Below are 25181 nucleotides of genomic sequence, written 5' to 3' on the forward strand. Positions count from 1 at the left end.
TCACACCATACTGTTACTTAGTTTTTGGGAAAGTTTGCATTTACATTGCCAGGCAATTTATTTAAAGATGTGAAAAAGTAGAAATGATTCTTAAACTGCATCCTACTCCAATTTGGTAAGGAGTAGGCCTATTTAAAAGGAAGATGCAGTGTGCAGCTTGGGTGAACTAGGGTGGTCCTCTCGGTTCCTGCACTTCTTAGTTTGGACTTTTGTCAGTTTGTTGCTGTATCTGTCACAGACAACCTGTCACACACCTGGTTGGCAATCCACAGAACAAAATCACAAGGAGTCTACATTGGAGAGTAACCTTTAAGTAATAAAGGAGAGAATATGTGACTGGTGGAGCATTTCTTCAGCTCTTCAGTTGTGCCTGTGTCTGGTCTTAGATGAGCTGTGATGATGACAGGCTTACTCCTCTGGTGCCTAGATGCGTGAGTGGCACAAATGCTGAGAATCAGTGGAGGGTGGATCAACAGGAAAATGTGCAGTTTGCAGCTGCTCAGTGGCAAAATTAACAAAGACCTGAAAGAAAATAATGAAATACTTACTAACTCATTTGCTATTGGCTATTATAAAGAGAGACGTCTCAGACACCGTCCAAATGGGCAAAAGAGCATTTTGGCCCACCAAGTCTGCTTTGAGACTATGTATTATAGATATGGCTGGGAAGTTACATTCATGAAATCTCAACAATATTGTAGCCTAAAAGGACCTGAGTTATGACAGACATAACAACATAAATGTTGATTCTCACACGGCTCTACCCCTAGGTTAAGAACTACAGGCAATTAATGACTGCTGAGAGAGTAGAATCAGTCTGCCCCAGAAACTCCTAATTGGATGTTTGCTATCAAGTGTTCAGCTCTAAAACCATAGACATACAAACAAAACTTGATTGACTTAGCAGAATGAATTTATGTGTGTGTATGCATATGTATATGCATATGTAATAATATTAACGTGCTTGAGAGGAAGTAGAAAGAAGTACATTGGGGTGGTTGGAGGAAAAAAATGAAGGAAGGAGGAATGACGTAATTATATTTTACTTACAAATTAAATACATTTTTAGAAAGGCAGACATCATGCCTTTATACCATCTTTTCCTTTATCACCACACACACACACATACACACACACACACACACACAGACACACACACACAGGAATCCACTGAACAGTCAGCTCTCAGAATAAGGACTAAAAAGTCACCTGCAAAGTCTTAATAGTTCAATACCTTGTAGTTTCAATAAAATTACATTTCTGATATTCTTAATAAAAATTTTATTTTCTTCAGAGTCAGCTATTGTTCTACTACTGCAGAATCAAATCCATCATTTGGGATTGAATAATTAGGAAGGCGAAGTTTAATGAAAGGGAATGCCCAGCAGCTCCATGAACAAATTAACATGTACACTGTACACCGAACAAAGCCCATGAGACAGGCCTCCTAACTTTTGCCATCTTTACTAGACTTTTGGAAAATTGAGTTAGGTTAACTAAAAGAGATGGTGTGCTAAAGAAACAATTATTTTTAAAGTCTAATGGATAAAGTCCAGTAATGATAATCATATAATTATAGACAATCATAATATGCATGCTGTGCTGTTTGAGATGGGGTACCTGTTCCAGAGTGGTCTGGCTGATGGAGTAATGCTCGATATTCAGGAGGCTCTTGTTGTTCTCTAGAACTTTGAACAAATCAGCTAAACACGCCCAACTCTTTTGTACATGATATTCCAATAAATTAAGGCGCTGTCCCTAAGAATCAGAAAATATGAGAAATCAGAATATATTAGAAATCACTGAACAAAGTTAATAACACTACATTTTGCTGTAAATAAATTCAAATGTGTTTTTTCAGCCACACATCTAAGGTGGGTAGGTTAATGCTGGGAGTCACTAATGAATGCTCATTGCTACAGTTCACCCCAAGATTCACTAGACTAGTGGCATTCACTTGGATTCAAATGATGCCCTGTCCCACTCTGTCCCACTGTGCCATAAGCACTAGGAAAAGCTTTAATGACCAGAGATAGTCTACAGATTGTCCAGAAAAAGGAGGTGAATACAGCATCATGAAAATATCTGAGGATTCCCCGAACTTCACAAGCATCAAGGGATTCTTAGGCCTCAGGTGTCTTTACTTGCTGAGCAACTCTAGGGAAAAATTTTACTCACTCTGAGTCTTGTTTTTATGCTTTCTGAAGGAGATAATTTAGAGTGCTACTAGAACACAAATGATAGTGTAGTGTCTCTCATGGGTTATTTGTTAAAAGAAATAAAGAATGGCTACTTAATGCCTATTACCTTTTAGAAGTTAGGATATATAAGATTAACAGCTATCTAAAAGAATTATAAACCAGGATGAAGAGATGGTTCAGTGGTTGAGGGCACTGGCTGCTCTTCCAGGAGACTGGATTCAGCTCCTGGCACACATATGGGAACTCGCAATAGGCTGCATCTCAGTTCCAGGGGATTCAATGCACTCTTCTGGCCTCCAGAAATGAGGGGTGGTATCTGCTACATAGATAGTCACATAGGCAAAATACCCATGCATATAAAATAAGAATAAATAAACCTCTAGTATATAAGCAAGTTTGGTGCCCACATCTGTAAGCCTAGCACTTGAGGGGCAGAAGTAGGAGATTTGGTCTAAACTCAAGTCTATCCTTAGGTGGATAGTGAACTTCAAGCTACTCAGGCTACACAGCAAAACAAACAAACTAGAAAAGAAAGAACTGTACTCAGTGCCTCTAAAATTTCAATGTGTAAAAGAACGATCTAGTTACCTTGTCAAAAGGCTAACTGGGATAGAGTGTGTCCAAGCCTGCCTTTCTGTGTGCCTAAAGGATATCACCTATTGAAGATGCTATTGGCATTATACTTTTTCACATCAACTTCATAGATTATGGTTCCCATCATATGATTCTTTTCATTGTGGCAAGTGAGAAAATGTCTAAGCTTATATAATATGAAAATTACCAAACTTGTAAACCCTATAACAAATGTATAGAAGAAATTGATCTCTGCAGCTCTCCATCCAGATGAAACAAACCACACCGTGGAGCTGTGACCAGGTTAAGAGGATAGCATATACATTCAGTCTCCTCTGGACTGTCTCACAAGTGACCAAACAGGCCTGCCATCTACCAGAGTGGTCAAGCAATGTCTGCAATTCAATCATTTTTAGTAGAGAGATGTGGCCAATAATTCATGAAGAGGCAAAAATACAGCAGGTTCTGTCTTTTGGCAATGTGGAATAAAAGAGAAAAATGATTAATACATATATAATATGCTTTTTGGCTAAAAATGGTAACACAAGCTATTAGGACTTTCTCTCTATGGCTGTTTATCCCCCTTGAGTCATCCCCTCCTGGAGGGAGAATGAACTCATAGGACAAGAAATTTAGGAAATTCACAAGGCTCAGGGAACAGAGAGATATAAAAATCCATGAAGGCCTTCCTGAAGATTATAAAATAATGACAGGAGAAAGGAGACTCTCTCCACTAGAGATGCCTGCAAGTGGTGGAGAAAATACCAGGGGTGCAGTTTGGGGGTCTAGTCACTCCTCCCGGAGCTGGTTATTCAGTGATATCACTGCCTTTGAGTAAACTTGCACTCTTGTAAGTAACCCTAACAATTCTACTGGTTCACTAAGCTAACCCCAAGTGGTATCCTTTTGTTAGCTTGTCATTAATACCTTATTAGGGTGAATACATATCTATTCATTTTCTGGAAAAGTCACACAACCTACCTTAAACTGGATTCCTGGAAAATGGAGCTTCAAGCAGTCAGAAACTGCGCTAGGCTGACTTCCTTCCTTGAGGAGCCAAACTTTGACTGTGTAACCATCACCAAACCTAAGTCACATAAAAAAAACAGGCACCATTACATATGTGTCATATATCGACTTACAGTAATTGTGTGATACAGCAATTTGTACAGACCTAGAGAAAGTGAGTAACTCCTGTAGATCGCTGGGTTATTTGGATTCTCAAATATATAATGTGGAGAAGTTAACTTTAAGTACATAACACAGTGGCTGTCACTTGTTTACACTAACATTGGCTTAACTTAAAAACAAATCAGCAAATCCAGAAACCAGTACATACTCCATAAAAGAGCTAAGGTGAGAATGTAAATTGTAAAAGCAGAGTGCTGAGTTAGAGGAAGCCAGAGGTTGCCCTGGAGACCAGCCTGGGAAGTAAATTTCTGGGTTTGTTGCTTCAAGGCCTGCAGTGATTAAGATGTGACTGGGAAAAGATGAAAAGGAATACATAAGTGACTGAAGGGCTTGTCTGTCTGCTATATGAAAACATTTTCCAGGTTTAAGTCAGCCTCGGTGGGCAGAGAATCTCTTAATGGCCCCAGAAGCCTACATCCTTAGAGGTACTGTACCTAGCACGGCTGGGTAGATTGCTTCACTGTTATCTCAGCAACACCACTAAGTGCAGAATCACGCTAATCTCATATAGTAATCTTGAAAAAGGTAGCAGGCTTTCAAAACCTTTGTGTTTTTAATAACTATTTTTAAGTCTTGGAGAATTTCCTTCACTGTATTTTGATCATATTAACTACCAGAGTTCTGCTCTACTCTTCCCATGTTCCTAACCACACCAGCTTCACGTTCGTAATAACCCACTGAATCCAATTTATATTGGCCAATATAGTCCTGGGTGTGCAGCCAGACGCTCATGTGTGGTCTAAAAGGAAACTGACTTTCTTTCCTCCAGAATCCATCATTTGTCCATAGATCTTCATTTAGGGCAGACACTCAAACACTCATTTCCCCTCCTTGATAAAATGGTAATTGGCTTGGTCTTATGAAAGTCTTGTGAGGACAATCACAGGTGCCGTGAGGTCATTGCTACAGTGGTCTGGTCATGTTCAAAAGATGCTCTAGTCTTCCCTTTTATGATGCTTCCTGAGCTTTAGGGAGGTTGATACAGATGTCCCATTTATGGGTGAGCATTAGACTGATATAGTATTCTTGGCACTTTAGTGAGTTGTGCATTCCTTCATTAGTCGCTGCTCCCTATACAAAGAGTCTTCTCTTATGAGTTCTGAGAGACACACTAATCCATTGGTAGAAAGAGAGACCTACTTAGAAGGCAGTTTGGTACTATGCCATTTAGAATTATACTAGTCAATGGTTGACCCTAGACACAGAGGGTTTCCTAATCATAGTTCCTTAGAGTATAGTACTAGGGACATGTTTTGTTTTTGCTTTGCTTTACTTTGCTTTGCGGAGCAAACCTTACAAGAAAGTAGTTGGTTGGTCTTATAACATTCATGCCATTATTTGCACCTCTGAGCATATCTTGCCTCACTGGTCATTATTACAGTTCACAGGGTTCACGATTGGGTAAGTCTGTTGATGACTTTTTTTTTTTTTTCTCAGCAGCCTGTGCAGCACTTTCCAGTGCTCTGAAATCTAGCAATGAGGGAGAAAGCTTCCTGGTCAGCACCAGTATTACTTTTCTATAACACATGACTAATATGCATGGTATTTTCAGCAATAGAGACTTAAGCATAAAATTCTGATGGTCAAGCAAAAGCAATACTCTGCATTTCTTGGGGGGGGAAAGCTCTGCATCTTGTACTATAGCTCAATTCAAGGTGTTTGTAATAAAACAGTGTCTCAGTAGAGTTCTGATCAGTAAAAAACAGAGACCTGGATGAGCCATGATTAGTATAAGACTTCATTGTTGTTATTATTGTTAATGTGTGGAGAGCACAAGAGTGAGTAACATATGTCATGGCTCATCCGTAGAGATCAGAGGTCAATTTTATGGTAACTTCTCTCCTCACATTTTTACGTGGGTTCCATGGGACCATACTTGAGTTGGCAGGTTTGCACAGCACCTTTACCCACTGAACTATCTTGATAGCCTGAAATTTACATCACTTTGTGTAGTCGTATATCGGTTTCAGGTATAGAACATGTTATTCAGTGCTATCTAGCATAGAACTTCATGCTACAAAAAAATTAAATTAGCTTAAGGAATGAAAAAAATGATGTTTTCAATTCTTATGATCATCATCACTAGATAAAGCAGCCCCTTAGGACGAACAACAATATGAACTAACTAGTACCCTCAGAACTCCTAGGGACTAAACCACCAACTAAAGAGTACACATGGTGGGACTAATGGCTCCAGCAGCATATGTATAGAAAAGGATGGACTAGTTGGTCATCAAGAGCAGGAGAGGCCCTTGGCTCTGTGAAGGGTCTATGCCCCAGTGTAGGGGAATGCCAGGGCCAGAAAGTGGGAGAGGGTGGGTTGGTAAGCAAGGAGAGGGGGGAGGGAACAGGGTTTTTGTTTTGTTTTGTTTTGTTTTTGTTTTTTGTTTTTTATTTTATTATTTTATTTTTTTCAGAGGGGAAACTAGGAAAGGAGATATCATATGACATGTAAATAAAGAAAATATCTAATAAAAATAAAAAAATAAGAAAAAATGTACATTTATTTAAATTATCTAGGTAAAACTGACCATAATACATTTATGCCTTTATACCTTGAGTCTGTGTGATAAGGAAAGGTTGTTTAAGATTACAAGAACTTGTTAGGATACAGATAACCCTTGTGAACTGTAAAGTAACTGGGGTGAGGGACTTTTCTATTGCCTCTTTATCTCCCAAACAAATTACATGGAAACCTGGTATATTTATTAAAAAGCTTTAAACATTAAGATGGGCAAATTCTGAGCTGTTCTTACCCGATTTTCCCAGCCTAATTTTCAGCCACATGACTCATTACCTGCCATCTTGGTCTTCTTGCCATCTGTGTCCTCATGGACTCCCCTGGCAACCTGTTCATGTTGAATTTCTCCTGGTGAATCTCTTACATTCTGGTCCCCACCAGGGACCCCTCTCACTAGGTCCAGAAGTCCTGCCTTCTCTCTCTTGTCTAGCTATTAGATGAATCTTTATTAACCAATCAGAAGTGATGAAAAACAATGTTTTGTAAAAACACTTGAGTCCGAAAATACTTTATAATAAAGCCAACAAAGTTCATACTGCACCCAGATCTTACAGAAATCAGAATCTAAATTCACACTGCCCAAAACAATCTCCCATCAGTGAACATCCTTTGAGATGTGTGTCTAGCATTCCATCCTCTTATCTCCTGCCTTGGTTTCAGCTATGCATTGTTAAAATGACAGCATCAAGTTGTGACCATCCAACTGGGTACTTGTCTGCTTTCTCTAAGAATGGGGTAGGTAGACATCAAACAGTATGAATTAGATGTACTAATTATTGTCAGTTCAGGATTGATAAGCTTTGAGGATAAAATAGATTGTCATGTGGAACTAAAATGAAACAAATTTGTACCCTTGATAACAGCAGAATGATAACCTAGAACCATTACAGCCATTGTAGTTGTGCGTATAAATACAGAATTTTTGTGGCTAAGACAGGAGTAATTCTCTCTGCCAGCAATCAATGGGAGGGTGCTCCTGAAGCAAAAAACCTCAGGAACAGGGAACTAGGGAGTACTTTTAGGTCTCCAGGGAATCTTGATGATTCCTTCAGGAGGCCATATCCTCTCGGAACTAAGAGTCAAGCTTTGAATTATTGGTATCCTCTTCTTCTATGGAAATCTGATTTCCACATTGAAAACATGCTGAAGTCTGAAAATGACCAAATTTGTTGCGGATTATCTAGGACTTTAATCTCTGGATCTCCCACTACATGTAATATATAAAGAAAATTGTATTAAAATCTACCATCGATTCTGGTACCTATGTGTGCAGGCTACTGTGTGCTGCTTTTCTCTCCATGCCATATGCTTGAGGCTTTGGCTGTCAATAATGGAACATTTATAGTTTTGTTTCTTTAATGGCTGTTTGTTGACAGAAACGGCTTTAGCATTGACAGAAATCTGTTCCTTATCCTTGGGGCTTGAGTTTCCCACCCATCACAGAGCACGATAGTGAGAAATTTTGTATCTGGAGCATCTCTTAATACTAAGAGCCCCCATCCCTTGTGACTGATGGCTTCTAGTTTACACATGGCTGAGATGCCAATAAGCACTGGGCAAACATACATGGACACATATAAATGATGAATTCTGTAACACTCCTATTCGGCCAACTCCAGAAATTGTACACAAATACACTAGATCCATACAGGGGATCCATATCAATGGCTATTCTGTTCCATAGGAGTGGAAGAAAGAGGCTGAGCTGCTGATTTACACACACAGACTTCCAATTCTGTCTCCACCAAGATTCCAGAATGGGTAAACATTTTCATGCTTTAAGCAAGAAAGGTATAAACCCAAAAGCTTAAAGGGGCTCCCAAGGTCAAGAGATGGGTCACTGGAACTTTGAAGCTTCTCCATGGACTAAGCTCCCAGCTATGACGGGGCACAGCACTGATTCCTAGGAGGGGATGCTGAATGGCAATATGTTTTTAGATATTCTGATACCATTATGAAGAGTTTGTGACAAAGATACTAGATCCTGGTAGCCTGCATTCCTCCCACAAAATTCATGACCTTAAATAGCTGGGTGAGACTTCCAAGCTTAGCCTTCTCATCTAGAGATTAGACCAAGAAGAGACACTGCCTAATAAGGTTGTTGGAGGACAGAATTAATTCTTCCTTGTGAGTCATTTGGAACTACTTTTGGCACTGTGTAAATAAGTAAATAAAAAGTGTAATTTCAGCTCTATGTAGGATTTTGCCAGAATGAAACATCTATTTGATATTGAGAAGCACACAATTTATTTGGGAAAGTTCTGTGAATGCAGAAAAGACAAAGCAAACACAGATTATATGCTGGTGGATGGTGGTGAAGGGAAAGAAGGCCTCGTTGCCACTTTCATCACTAATATAGCTTGCACCCTTTATAGATATATTTTGTTTGCAGCCTTTAATAGTATATTTTAATGTATTTTGAAAAATTCATGTTAAATTCTAAAAATTAATAAATTCTCTATAAACATATTAATGTTTTAAATTCTTTCAAAGTAATATTTCATTTGAAGTAACACATTCTACCTTTGCTAGAGAAAAACAGAAAAAAGAATTTAATTAAGAAAAAATATATTCAAGAGACTATATCCCTTTTGTAGGAAGATAATGTCCATGGCTTTTTCTAGATTAGTCAACAATAGATAAAATTATGAAAGGATGCATATTTAGTAATTAAGAAAAATCTTTGTAAATCATTAAATTAACTTATGACATATCTAACTTAGGTACTTGATTTAGGTTTATTACTCATCTCTGTCTCAGTGTGCCAATGATCTAAATTTCCTGGAGTATTTATTCAATTATTAATTATTTTCAAAGACTGAAAGGTTTGAGCACAGCCAGAGCCAGTGCATCACATGTTGATGTACACCTTTACTGACCTAACACTTCAGGATTGTCTAGTATGTACTGTCATTTCTGTAGCAGCAATCATATAAACAAGTGAGCAGCAATGTCTGTAGGTAAAATTATGTGTAAGAATACTTTGTAATAATTTCTTATTAATTGTAATATATGTAAAATACTAAATCAGAAGCATGAGAATCCCAGGAACACAGTGGAGTCTCAAGCACAAACAGACACTAAAGAACACAGTGAGTGAGCAGGGACTGACTGAAATGACCCCACAAGGCAGAGATGAAGCCCTGGACTGTTACACTTCTTAGCTCCAGACTCCATTTTAAAAATATTTTACCTCAAATTAAAATTAAATGGTTCATGAAAACATGTTGATATTATTCTCAACCACTAAAATATATATCCACAAAGATTTTAAATGAGAAAAAGCTTATAATTACATGAACTATAAAATGGAAAATTATAGACTCAGTAGAATATCAGTTGTGCAAGTGAAATACTAGGATACTACTTGAATGTTGTATGACTGCTAGTTATTCTTCACGTACTGCTGAACACTAAAAGAGCTCATACCAGCATTATAATTATAAAGAAATACACATGGTTTCTAAAATACAAAAGCATTCTGATGTGCTAAATTTTGCAAATGCATCGCCATTCTGGTTTTTATATGTACCTTCTAAAACTTATGGGCAAAAAACTTCTAGGTATAGAAACTAATATTTGAGTTAAAGTAATAAGTATTTAAAATTGGTTTTAGATGAATCTTTATATGCAATTGAATTCTATTATCTGATTCATAAGGAATCCAAACATACATCCACACATATACATACACACTGACACACACATTGACTAATATATTCTTCCCAATAAAACAATTGGAATATAAAATATCTTTTTTAAAAATTTTAAAATGGTGTTTTTTATTCATGATATAAGCACAGAGAGCATAGAGTACCATGATCCTGAGTTCTTCTATGACCTCCCATCAATCATCTATATGAGAGTATTCCCAGAGGATACAAATTCTTCAAACTTGTCTCACTACAGTACATCCTGTTCATTCATGGCTTGGTGCCTGTGCAACATGGCAACTTCTATTCATCTCCCTTCAGTAGCTTATTTGCTTACAGAGGAAGACAGAGTAAAGGGTGATTCTAAGGGAAGGTGGCTAAAAGTTAGACACCAGATACATACATATATATATATATATATATATATATATATATATGTATGTATATATATATATACGTGACTATGTGGTATGAGGCTAGTATATCTGCACAGAAATTCCCTCATCATTATCCCAGTCATTATTTGATTCTTTATGGTGGTGTGAATGAGAATGGCCCCCACAGGCTCATATGTTTGAAGGTTTGGTCCCTAGTTTGAAGGTTTGGTCCTTAGTTTGTGGACTATTTTGGGAAGGATTATGAGATGTGGTCTTTTTGGAGGAGGTGTGTCACTTAGTTTCAAAAGTCCATGCCAGGCCCAGTGTCTCCTCTCGCTTCCTCCTGTTTGTAGATCGAATGTCAGCTCTCAGATACTGCTGTAGCATCATGCTTCCCTACCTTACCAAACACTGCCATGATGGTCATTACCTCATCCTTTGAAACTATAAGCAACCCCACACATTAAATGTTATCCTTTGTAAGTTGTAAGTTATCCTTTGTATCATGGTGTCTCTTAACAGTAGCTAAGACAGTCTTCATCCACAGAAACAAGGAACCAGTAGAGAAGACAGAGAATAGTTCTGTCTTTATCTGTCCTAAGTGAGGTACCAAGCACGTTACTTGATTTAATCCTCCAGGATTATATATATCACCATCTTTAGCTTTGTAACACAAACATGGAATAAAATCTCATTTGCTGCTAAAGAACTTGCTTAGCTCACATAGCTCAAAGAAAAAGAAAGTCTCACAATTTCAATATTCATAAGTTCAACTAAAATTCCCAGCTTACAGCAGGATGTCTTCTAATGGCTAGCACTCCTCCGTTCTTTAAATGACCACTGTGACAACAGTATGTTCATTTTATTCTTCACAGCCACCTGTGCACCACTGCCCACAGATGGAATATTTTCTTCATAGATGAACAGTTCTAAGGCCATTCCTGTTCTCACTCATCTTATTTCCTGCAGTGCTGGGACAAACCAGGACTCACTCCACAAGCACATCTTTTCATCTTAAGTGCCTTTGGTATCCAACTTTCCTTAAGTAGAGCTTGGAAAATTTCCCAATAGTCACATATGCAAATAAGGACGGTCAGGAGGGTTATCTAGTCAAGACTTTAATATGAGAACCCCTGACAATTTTCAAATAATAATGAAACAAAACAAAATAATGTTTTCCAGGTGGCACAGCATACCTTCTGGGAGAGAAACTGTCTTTGAAAAGAACCTCAATAAGCTTCTAAACATAAAGACAAGATCATATGGGTAGACCACAAGGCTTCTGGATAAAACAAAGTTCTAGTCACATGAGCACACCTCTTAAAGACAATTCTGCTTAGCATCTAGAAGATAGTAACCACAATACCTGGCAGATACAACATAAGGAAGGGATGATTTGGTTCAGTTTCAGAGCGTCTCAGTTTATCGTAGCAGAACAGGCCTTGCAGAGCAACTGATGGTTTCAGGGTCCTGTGGTGGAAAGTTTTCATAGCACACCAGGCCAAAAAAGCAGAGCACAGAACTAGGGACCAGCCAAAGAAATAGAGCCCTACTCTGAAAGGTCCACTTTTGCTAGGTAGGCGCTATCACCTAAATACTTCGCAGCATTGGCATTAGCACCTTCAACTGAGGAGTAATCATTCAAAATACAAGCTGATAGGAGATATTGCCAATTTAAGGTACAATAGAGCTACTTTCTGATGATTCCACTAGGCATTGATCTATAATTCAGCATTTGGGCTAACAGAACCAACAAGAAAGGTCAACAGAATCATAAGTACTAAACTCAGGAGACCATGTTAGTTTCAAAATGGAAAGTTTTTGACTCAAAAGTTAAGCATCAGAGGGATAAGCAAACACCTTGTGATTGGATTTAAGATGTATCCCACAAAATGAAACCCATACCTGTCACCATTACTGGGCCAAGAATATAGAGCTAGACAAGTCACAGGACTGGGAAGCAAGAGGCACTACTACTATTAATCTACTATATGGAGACAGTATTAAACCAACTCCTAACAATTTATTATTGTACCCATATGTACTGACTGGTTTTGTGTGTCAACTTAACACAAACTGGAGTTATCACAGGGAATGGAGTATCATCTGAGGAAATGCCTCCATGAGATCCAGCTGTAAGGCATTTTCTCAATTAGTGATCAAGGGGGAAGGACCCAATGGGGTGATGCCATCCCTGGGCTAGTAGTCTTGGATTCTATAAGAGAGCAAGCTGAGAAAGCCAGGGGAAGCAAGCCAGTAAGAAAACATCCCTCCATGGCCTTTGCATCAGCTCCTGCTTCCTGACCTGCTTGAGTTTCAGTCCTGACCTCCTTTGGTGATGAACAGCAATTTGAAAGTGTAAGCTGAATAAACCTTTTCCTCTCTAACTTGCATATTGATCATGATATTTTGTGCAGGAATAGAAACACTGACTAAGATATCATACATCAGTATACTTCTCAGTCCTCATTACAGATGATCCAATTTTCAGTAGAAAGTGGTTAATACAAAGAACCACAACTGGCCATAATGCAGAGAATAAGAAATTGCAGAATGCTCAGTCCAAAACAGAACATATATCTTATACTCACTACCCTCAAGACTCAATGACCATGGAAGTATAAGAAGAAGCTAATAAAGAATGTAAGAACTAGCAGCAGTTCATTGCTACAAGAAAACAGTATCTTTTGGACACAGTGAGAGAGCTACACATAGGAACTCACAGTGATTGCAACATCAGGCACAAAACTTATGCAACAAACCAGGATTAGCTCTGGGTAAGCCAATCATGCTTCAGTGAAAGACCACATATTCAAGAATATTGAGCAGTACAAATTGAGTCTTGATTGGTTAAAACTCAAAACAGGAAAAAGACATAAAGTTGGGTAGGTGGGAAACATGGAGTGGATCTAGGAAGAGGTAGGGGTGGAAGGTGATTATGACCAAAACACTGTATGGAATTCTAAAAACAAAACAAAACAAAATAAAAAACCTAGCAGGATGGTTTTATTTAAAAATATTTTGTAAAAGATAAATAATTTAAAAAGTCAAACTTGGGCTAATGGTATATAGCTCAGTACTAGAACAGTTGCCTAGTACATACAGGTCTTCGGTGTGATCTCTAGTACAGCAAACAAAAGAACAAAATCTTGCTGATGCCTGTAGGTTCCCTAGATCTGCTGCATTCATCTGACTTCTTACCCCAGAATTCTCTTCATGCTGCTTTCAGTAGGGCTTTCTTCCTCCACTCAGGTAGCCTGATATCTTAGTGCTTAGGTGCAACAAAACTTGCCCTGTCCTTGCCAGGTGCAAGAAAGAGCCACAGACTTCCCTGCCACTGTTCCTAGCATCCCTGCAAATGCCTTAGTATTTGATAAAGAACAGGATGCAGGAAATTCCTTGTAACAAGTTAGTATTATAGAAGGGAAGCAATAGTTCTCTTTGATTAAGCAGCAAAATGCAAATCCTTTTGTTTTCTTTTCCTTTTTGAGAGCAAGCAAAGTAGAACATTTAAAAATATGATATCGGACCCAAGTTAAGAGGACAGAAAAGGAAGTGACCTCATCTCCAGTGTAACACAGTTTTTCTCTACCTCATGACCATTTTGGCCATTTTACTTTTAGGACGAAAAGGTGACAAAATATTCTGCCCTTTCTGGTATCTTGTATTTTCTGCTAATGGTAGTCTGTGACCAGTTGTCTTCATTTTAGAGACACCTCAAAATCCTGATAGATAAAAGATACCTTTAGAGCTGACAATATTACAAGTCATTTTTCATATTTCTTGGTCTTAACAAGAAATTTTTTTCACTTTAAACCAGAAAGTTGGCATGTAACACAATGGCTATGCAGGAAGTTGAAATTCTGACATCATGATGTCTATTTTAGCAATATTTGATGCTAGAAGAATTTTTAAGTTACTAAAACACTATTTTCATAGATAGGTTAATACTGTTTGAAAACATTGTAGTGATGTGAGAACAAATAACAAAACAACCAAATAGGAGTTGACAGGATATAGTCATTCTTCAGAGATCTGACACACAGAGATATAACCCCAATGCCACACAATAGGACACCATTAGCCATTACATCAACACACTAGCCAGCAGTTCATTTCCTCAAAGTAAACGATCCAAAGCCTTGGTTGTCTCATCACAAACATCTGTGTTCTGTGTTCTGAGAAGATGAGGAATTAAGAAAATTTGTCAAGTCAACTCATAACGGACACCAGAAGCAGCCACCAAGCAACTCTCACAGCCATATCCATGGAGGCAACAGGATCAAAGCAATCACTATCTTTTATCTCACAGACTGTGACCAGGACCAGGAACACACCCTACAGAAAAGCTATAGGGATCTACTTTCTGTCTTCTTCATGAGTGATGGCCATGGAGAATCCCAGAGCTTTTAGTGGGTCATATCTAAGAAGAAAATGCCTTAATCATGGAAAGGATCCTTCAAAGTCAGTGTACATACCAGCACAGCTACCATATGAGAGGAGACATAAGCTACAAGGGACTGTCATCTCATGCAAACGATGTTCTTCAGTAGCTTTGGGGGACAGGTACTTTATTCTGCTTCTCTGTGATTGTAAGCTTGGCTTAGGATGTAGTGTTTTTAGGAGACTGGCCTAGGCTACTTGCTGAGCTTAGTTTCAGAGATTTTATTGTTTTATAACCTTCATAACTTATGAGAGTCTATGTAAACAATTTTAATCACTCCTAAAATAGTGCAATAAGAAAAATGAATACTTGTCTAAGCATGCAGGGATTGCCTAAAGAGGAACCTTGCCCTTGTTGCTGAAGAAATGTACTCATAAGGCAGACACTGAACAAGCCTCTGGTTCATTTGTGGTGGGAATTTTCCTACTCTGCACAAAGATAAGACTATTATTGCATCATCAGACAGGACACATGTAGATAAAAAGCCCAGAGATTTCCAATTACTTCACCATTCCACCCAACCCCACATTTAAAAAAAAAAAAAAAAGGAGCAAATTACCAAACTCACAAAGTTCTTAACTGACCCAGCTTTTCAGCAGGGAACACACACTCAAAGCACACCATCCAAGCAAACAGTCAGAGCAGGTCATGCAGACTACTCTGCCACATGGAATACAGAACCCTTCAGACAGGAATCATGACATGAACCCAGTCACAGATGCCCAAGTTCCAAATAGGAAAGATAGGTGCTAGTGGTAGTTAAAAGTGTAGGAATGAATTATGAAGAGGGTAAAAATTTCCAACATTACTCAGTATCCCACCACACACCAAGTAAGACCGACAAACTACATAGAACAAAGAAAATCAGCTTCTGATTCTGTGCCATGGAGATTTCTATTTGATGTGACTGACCCCTTGCTGTACATATAAATATGCTAGTGTGATTCCTAGGATAAATCTCTTTTATAAAAAAATTTTCTGTGCCTTATGCAATGCCATACAATCATACAAATATATATTCCTAATGAAAAAAAAATACTATAAACATATTACTTAGAAAAAAGAAGGGTCAAATGGCATTTCTCAATGACCTGGCCTGATCTTTCAGTGGGCATAGTCTCTTTGGGTACCAGTATGATACCAATATGAAACAAGTGTAGACAGATATTTTGGCATCGAGATGAACAGATTTCTAGCAGGACAGTGGGAATAGTATGAGACACATTCTCTAGAAAACTGTCAAACTTTTTTCAAAGTAATCATTAACAGTACAGAAACTGTCTTTCTACACAAAGAATGAGAAATAAAATAGCATTTCAAAACATCTGCTACAAGATAGTAGTCGGTAGTAGCTCACCACATTTGAAACATGCCCACCACCATCTTCACAGTTTCCATCATAAGGAAAGAAACTCCACTTCACACTAATGTGTCCAAGAACTCTGGCCCTTTCATCTTGGCTCCTCAGACTATTTTCCAAGAGAAGCAGAATAAAGCATTTATTACCCAGCCCCTACCAATCAGTCAGCGATATAAGTGGGTGTTAAGTACAGCTGAAAGGTGAAATCTTTGTCCACCCAGCTCTACCTCATACAATAAAGACTTTGAATTAGACAAGAGAAGTTGAGAATCTGGGGACTACTACTGATTTGACCTCATCAAAAACAGCCTGAGAATATCTGAGCCAACAGCCTTTCATCTCCAATGAGCACAAAATTTCTGACATGGAAGAATCATGAAATTACCACCATTCCTGCTTTAAGAGATACATCTCAGATACTTTGCCATGAAGCCAAGACAGGGCATAAGAAAGATAGATCTTCCTCTTCTCCAAAGAGCAGACTTCATTGCAACAGTGCATATAGAAGTTCAGAGAAGAGGGATCTAATAACAGAGGAGGTTGTGGTAAAAGGCAAGTCGAAGATTGGTAGTTCTATTAGAGAAGTAGGATAACAATAGGCCCTCTAGTTTTCCAGGGAGAACCCAATGAGACAACTAGGAGGAACCATCTATGATTAGGACAAGTTTTATCCAGGACCTAGACCTTCAATTTGATGGACCTCATTTTTAATGTGATTTATGTCCATAGCATTGTTGAAAAATGACAGAGCAATTACTGATTAATCAGTGAATCATAATAGCTGTATATAAATAGAACAAATAAGCAGATAAACTAAAAGGAAGTTTGATATGAATTCCCAACACCTACATTAGGCTGCTCAAAAACTACCTGTAACTCTATCTCCATTGGATCTGATGCTTTCTTCTGCCATCTGCAAACACCCATACTCATGTGCATACACAAACATTAATTCATATGATAAAGATAAAATCACTTTTAAAAGGTGACATATGTGTCAATATGCATGTAAAATTGTTTAGGAATATCAGTCATGAGAAAAATAAAAATTCAGATGATATTCCACTTCTACTAGGATAGCTAAAATTATGAACAATCAGAACATAACAGTTAAAAATGAGAATGTCAATGGCATAATAGGTAACAATGAGAGAAGTCAAAACCTTAATAAGCTAGTGACTAGAATTCAAAATAATGCATCCCATCTGGAGAATATTTTAGATTTAGAAATCCAAGTATGGCCCTGAAATCTCACTGCAAGCTACACAGCCAATACAACAAAAACCTGCCCCCTCACACACACAAAAAAAAAACACCACAAAGGAATACTATCCAACCATGAGATAGAACAAATGAATGACACATGTTAAGTTATGGATCATGAGAGAACCTGATTTCATATGTCACAAACATATGGTTCCAAATTCAGATCCAATTTTGTGTAGCCATTTCCTCTTTATGGGAACATTACTTCCTGGATGGAGGAAGAAAGTTCACAATATTTGGGAAGCTAGAGAACAAAACTTCAGAGACATTCCCTGAGGTTATACAAGCAGTAAAACTTAGCTGGATGGAGGAGATTCTCAGGCCAGCAAAGTTGCCTGCAAACCAGCCACACAGGGAGCTTTGGGCACACAACTTTTACATGTCATGAGCAGAGATCAGATTTTTGGTAAAGCAGCACCCTTTGAGTGCTTTCATAAGTCAATGTCTAACCTATATTCCAGTGAGAAACCAGAATAAACACATTGGTTCACCCATGTAGTCCTGAGAGGGATATTTTCCTAATCCTGTCCACAGAATGCTACTAGGGGAAAATAGGCCTTTGTTCATATATCCTCAGAAAATCTCACTTGAGTATCAAGAAAAGAAAAATTCTGGCTGCTCTGCACACTCACAACAGCCAGACATGTAAAAGACCTTTGGGATTTCTAACCCCACCTCAGACTTCTGCAGCATGGTTCTCAACAAGGGTGGTAGGTCCTAGAGCTTTCTCCCCCCTGTGCATATTCTGTCTCTCTATATGTTCAGCTCAGGCTAGACAGTTTTGAGGTATTTGAATCCTATACACTTACCATGCACTTCCATTCTCCATGGCCAACTCAGCAGCACAGGTTTTATTTCTCAGAACCTCCTGCCTCTACTGTAGACATTTGCTGCTCTATGTCCACATCTTATGCAGGCTGATAAGAGACTTTGAAGACTCCTATTCCCACAACGCACTCCTGAAGCATTGTCCCCAATATAACATAATAGATAAAAACTCTAACAAATTCCTACTTCCAGTATATACTGCCTCACTTCAGAAGCATAGATTGGAGGTCTTGCAGATCATCACCCTATACTCAATCTGTCCAGATAAGGTAGATGTTGCCACTTCCCTTGCACAGTGCCATGCTCAGTGTTTTCTCAGCAATTGTACAATTTAGAGATCTGAAGGACTAAAAACCTCACAGGCACACTTGTGTCCCAAGTCCCAAACTGTCCAGACAGCTTAGAGGTCTCAGAAACTCTTAGTATCTCTGCAAAATCCCCTGATAGTTTTTATATCCTGTGTGCATACCAACTGGGGAAGCAAAAGGTTTGTGACCCACTGACCCTTGAACCACAAGCACAATGTTTTGCACATATACAAACTCATTAAATCAAAATAGTCCTCTTTCTAACTTTGTCCCAAAGCAACATTGAGGTCAGAGGATAAACAGTTCTGCTGATCATTTTCAGCCCCTGGTGCATAGCATTAATCCTAGTCTGTGAGCATAGAGACTTTGCCCTCCACAACTGAGGGCAAACCTGAGATAACCTGAGTAGCTGAGATAACCTAAGCTACTCCATTTATAAATCAACACCAAGCATTTCCATGGTGAAACTTCAAGAAATATTGAAAGGAACCAAGACTCACCAAGAACCAAACTAAAACTCAAACCAGGCCCATCAGACATACTCACCCAACAAACAAACTCTTGGCAAATCCCAATGTAGAGTGCTAAGGAAAAATGACCTCATCCATAAGTTATCAGTCTAATAATAATGGCTACCAATGAAAGTGAATCAGATGGAATTCCAGACCATTCAAGCATGACAAAAATCATGGCATGGATGAATTTTTAAAATGATATGAATAAAGGCCTGAATGAAGTCCAAGAGAACAGAAACAACCAGAAGAATGAACTAAGAAAGTCAATGTTGATTAAAAATATAATATTCAGATGGTAATGAATGATAAACTCAAGAAAGTTACAAAACCATTCCTAAGATATTTGCTAAGATATGAGCAATAAGAAATGTTTAACACTACAAAATCAACAAAATGACAGGAATTGATATGTACCTTTGAATAGTAATAAGATATTAATTGGTAAATCTTCCCAAATAAAATATAGATTTTTTAGCTGTATTATAAAACAAAAACAAAAACAAAAAAAAAACAAACAAAACCCAGAACTCTATATTTTGACATGTCCAAGAAATGTATTTAGCCTCCAAAGTTATACACTACCTTAGCATAAAAGGATACATAAAAATATTTCAAGCAAATGGAACTATGAAACAAGCAGGTGTCACTATTCTGATCCCTAGAACAAATGGACTTAACTAATATCAATAGAATATTCTACTTAAACATTGCAAAATACAAGTTCTCTTCAATAGGTTTAGTTACTGTAACATTCATCTCAAATTAGAACAGAAAACTTATTTTAATGAATACAAGAAAATTGAAATAACTTCTTGTACTCTGGATGCCTATAAAGTAATAATGTTAGAAGTCAACAGTAAGAGAAACGATAGAAAATATTCAAAGTTGTGGCGACTAAATAATACACTGTTGATGAACTCACAGAGACAATCAAGAAATAAATTAAAAAGTTCCTAGAACAGAATGAAAATGAATATAATGCATAACCAAAGCTATGGGATACTGTAAAGACAGTCCTTAGAGGGAAGTTTATAACTGTAAGAGCCTGTTTTACAAAGTCAAGTGGATGTCAAATTCACATTTTAATGATGCATCTAACAGCCTTAGAAAGGTGAGAACAAACTAAATCCATAGGTAGATGATGATAGAACGATGATGATAGATGATGGATAGATAGACAGACAAGCAGATGGTAAATAGATGGATGAATAAGTAGATAGATCAGGGCATAAATCAGTGAAATAGAAATGAAAGAATATTTTTAAAATGTGAAACAGTTAGTACTTTGAAAAACTTAAAATTACTGACAAACTTTTAGCTGAATTAACCAAGAAAATATCCTAATTCACTAAGATTAGACATATTAGTATAGAGATAATAATATATAGGAATTTGCAAAATCATAAGGACATATTTCCAAAAGCTGTATTCTACCAAGTACTAAAACATAAATGAAATGAATTTCTAAAAGTGGCATACCAAAGTCAAATCAACGAGAAACAAAATGAATAAGTAAATAAATAAATAAAAAAAAAAAACAATTTCACAACCATCAACCAAATTGAAGTACCATTAAGAAGGAATCTGAGTGACTCAAATGAAGCCCAGGTTCAGAGGGAATCACTGCCAAATTCTACCAGAACTTTTCAGAACAACAACTAATGCTTCTAAAACTTGTATAAAATAGAAAACAAAGCTTTCAAAATTGTTTACAAAGCCAGCATTACACTGATAGCTGAACCAGATAAATAGCGTATATACACACACACAGACACACATGCATACATGCATGCACACACCCACATGCACATGTGCACACATACTCAGACATTCATGCATGAGTGCACACATGCACATTCACAGATAAATGCATATACATACACACGCTCACAATGCACATATTCACACAAGCACATGCACACATATATATGTATGCATGCATAAATGCACACACATACACACACACACACAAGCACATGCACACACACATGCACACTTTGTGGACCATTCACCATAATGAATATAGATGCAAAAGTACTCAAAAAGATACTTGCTAATTGAACTCAGAGTCCCACCAAAAGATCATCCACTACAATTAAGTTGGCTTCATTCTAAAAGTACAGCAATGGTTTTAACATGCATAAGTCAGTAAACATAATTCATCACATAAGTGAACCCTGTAATAGAAATCACATGATCCTCCTAATAAACACAGAAAAGCTCTCAACAAAATCCAATATCCCTTTATGATAAAAATCATGAAGAATCTTGGAACTGATCATTCCTCAAGATAATAAAGACTATGTTATTACATGCCTGTAGCTGGCATCTTGCTAAATAAAGAAAAACTGAAAGTATTCCCACTAAATCCGAAACATGTCTCTATTTCTCTTCAATATAGTATTCAAAGTCTTAGTGGACCAATAAAACAAGAGAATGAAGTAAAAGAGATATAAATATGAAAGGAAGAAGTCAAAAATATGTACAAGATAATGTGGTTTGTACATTAAAGTGTCTAAAGGCTATACCCCCTAGAAAAATTTATAAAGCTGATAACCACATTCATCAAAATGGTAGGATATAAAATATATAAAATGAACATACAAAAATCAGTAGCTTTCCTATATACACATAAAAATATTAAGAAAAAATCAGAGAAGCAATCACATTCAAAGTAGCCTCCCCTCTCCCCAAAAAGTTAGAATAAGCCTCACTAAGGAAGTGAAAGACCATACAATAAAACTATAAAAACACTAAAGAAAGAAATTTTGGGAAACACTAGAGAACGGAATGATGTCTCATGATATTAGAATAGAAATAAATATTGTAAGAATGGCCTCCCTTCCAAAGACAACCTACAGATTTAGTATGACACCAATCAAAACTATAACTCTATTCTTTATAGAAATATAAAATGCAATAATAAAATTCAGTGAAATACAAATTGTCCAAGTTACCAAAGCAATCATGGACAAATATTCTGTGAGGTTTTACAATACCTATTTTCCAGATATATTAAAGTATCATAGTAATAAAAATACAGCACAGGGCTGGCACAAAAATAGATATATAATCAATAGACTAAGTCCACAACTGCAACCCTCAGATTTTTTGGCAAAATGGAGTTTAAAAAAACCACATACTACAGAGAAGACAGCAAAGTCCACACAGTGATGGGAAAATTGGATGCCAACATACTGAAGAAAGACAAGCAGGAAGGCAGGCAGGTAGGAAGGCAGAAAGGAGGGAGGGAGGGAGGGAAGGAGGGAGGGAGGGACAAAGAAAGGAAGGGAGGAAGGAAGGAAGGAAGGAAGGAAGGAAGGAAGGAAGGAAGGAAGGAAGGAAGGAAGGAAGGAAGGCATCAGGCAAGCAGGCAGGAAGGCAGGCAGGCAAGAAAGCAGGAAAGCAGAAGGAAGGGAGAGAGGGAGGGAGGGAGGGAAGGAAGGAGAAAGGGAGAGAGAGAGGGAGGATGCCAGGAAGGCAGAAAGGTCAGCAGATAGGCAGGAAGGCAGAGGCAGGCAGGAAGACAGGGCAGGAAGGAATGAAGGAAGGAAGGAACAAAGAAACAAAGGAAGGCAGGCAAGCAGGGAGATTTTCTCTCTTACCATGAAAAACATAAAATAAAATAAACCCTGAATAGATTAGAGAACTCAACATAAAACCTGAAACTCTGAAACCAATAGAAGATACAGAAGGGAGTACACATAAAGAGATAGGCACTTTCTAAATTGAACTCTGCTTTTTCAGGAAAAATGGCAACATTTGACAAATGGGACTTAATAAAACTAAGTTTCTGTAAAGAGAAGAAAAATGTCAATAGAAGCTGCCAAAGACAGAAAAGAATGTTAGCCAGCTCTTCATCTGATTGAGGACTAAAATCTAGAATGTACAAAGAATTTGAAAAATCTGAACATCAAGAAAACAAACAACTCAATCAAACATTGAGTCACAACTGAACATAAACTTCTCAGAAGAAATATTAATAGTTATTCTACAATTTAAAATGTTAAAGCATTCTTAGCCATGTAAGGAGAAGGAAGAGTAAAACAATTGAGATTCTGAATGGCCATTGTAAAACAAACAACAAAAACTGACAAGAAAACAGATGAGGGCAGGTGGTGATTCCCCCAGAAGTTCTTTTATTGTTGAGAATAGTTTTCAGTATCCTGAGGTTTTTGTTATTCCAAATGAATTTGAGAATTGCTCTTTCTAACTCTATGAGGAATTGAGTTGGAATTTTGATAGGGATTGCATTGAATCTGTAGATTACTTTCAGCAAGATGGACATTTTTACTATATCAATCCTGCCAATCCACAAACATGGAAGGTCTTTCCATCTTCTGAGGTCTTCTTCAATTTCCTTCTTCAGAGACTTGAAGTTCTTGTCATACAGATATTTCACTTATTTGCTTAGAGTCACACTAAGATATTTTATACTGTTTGTGATTATCATGAAGGGGTGTGTCATTTCCCTAATTTCTTTCTTTCTTTTTTCTTTTTGGTTTTTTTTGGGGGGTAGTTTTGTTTTGTTTTGTTTTTCTTTGATATTTCTTTATTTACCTTTCAAATGCTTTCCCCTTTCCAGGTCTCCCGTTTGGAAACCTTCTATCCCATCCCACCTCCCACTGTCTCTATGACACTGGCATTCCCCTACAATGGGGCATTAAACACCCTCAGGCCCAAGGGCCTCTCCTCCTACTGCTGTCCAACAAGGCCATCTTCTGCCACATATGTGGCCAGAGCCATGGGTCGCTCTATGTGTATTCTTTGGTTGATGGTACAGTTGTCAGGAGCTCTGGGAGTTCTAGCCTGTTAACACTGTTGCTCCCTTTCATGGGGCTCCAAACCCCATCAGCTCCTTCAGTCCCTTCTCCATTTCCTTTATTGGGGGCCTCCCCAAGCTCAGTCCAGTGGTTGGCTGCAAGCTTCCTCCTCTGTATTTGTCAGGCTCTGGCAGAGCCTCTCAGCAGACAGCCATATCAGGCTTTCATCAGCAATCATTTCCTGGCATCCACAATAATGACCCAGTTTGGTGTCTGTATATGGGATGAATCCCAAGGAGGGGCAGTCTTCCAGAGACTTTTGTACCTAATTTCTTTCTTAGCCTGTTTATTTGAGTATAGGAAGGCTACTGGGAAAAGATCTTTACCAATCCTACATCTGATAGAGAACTAATATCCAATATATACAAAGAACTCAAGAAGTTAGACTCCAGAGAACCAAATAACCCTGGGGTATAGAGCAAAACAAAGAATTCTCAACTGAGGAACACTAAATGGCTGAGAAATACCTAAAGAAAGAATATTCAACATCTTTACTCATCAGGGAAATACAAATCAAAACAACCCTGAGAGTCCACCTCATACCAGTCAGAATGGCTAAGATCAAAAACTCAGGTGACAGAAGATGCTGGTGAGGATTTGGAGAAAGAGGAACACTCTTCCATTACTGGTGGGATTGCAAACTGGTACAACCACTCTGGAAATCAGTCTGGCGGTTACTCAGAAAATTGGACATTGTACTACCTGACGGCCCAGCTATACCACCCCTGGGCATATAGCCAGAAGATGCTTCAACATGTAATGAGGATACATGCTACACTATCTTTATAGCACCCTTATTTATAATAGCCAGAAGTTGGAAAGAACCCAGATGTCCCTCAACAGAGGAATGGATACAGAAAATGTGGTATATTTATATAATGGAATACTATTCAAAAACCATGACTTCATGAAATTCACAGGCAAATGGATGGAACTTGAAAATATCATCCTGAGTGAGGTAACACAGTTACAAAAGAACACACATGGTATGTACTCACTGATAAGTGGGTATTAGGCAAAGAGCATGGAATACCCACAATAAAACTCACAGGATGGGCAGATATCATACAGACCCTACAAGAACACAAATGTCAGCCCAGGCTACTATACCCAGCAAAACT

General features: G+C 37.8%; 1 protein-coding gene across 1 annotated transcript in view; it reads right to left on the minus strand.

Annotated features, from left to right (window-relative positions):
* Nucleotides 1-423: 423 nt before the first annotated feature.
* Abca13 (ATP binding cassette subfamily A member 13) overlaps nucleotides 424-25181 on the minus strand; it is a 437491-nt gene continuing 412733 nt past the window's right edge. Inside the window, exons 60-62 of the mRNA XM_031342061.1 lie at nucleotides 3756-3861; nucleotides 1621-1758; nucleotides 424-522 (exon numbers count right to left, since the gene is read on the minus strand). Of these exons, the coding sequence (XP_031197921.1) occupies nucleotides 424-522; nucleotides 1621-1758; nucleotides 3756-3861 (343 nt within the window). The remainder of the gene's footprint in view (nucleotides 523-1620; nucleotides 1759-3755; nucleotides 3862-25181) is intronic.

The sequence above is a fragment of the Mastomys coucha genome, unplaced genomic scaffold, assembly GCF_008632895.1.
Source record: "Mastomys coucha isolate ucsf_1 unplaced genomic scaffold, UCSF_Mcou_1 pScaffold22, whole genome shotgun sequence".
Lineage (NCBI taxonomy): Eukaryota > Metazoa > Chordata > Mammalia > Rodentia > Muridae > Mastomys > Mastomys coucha.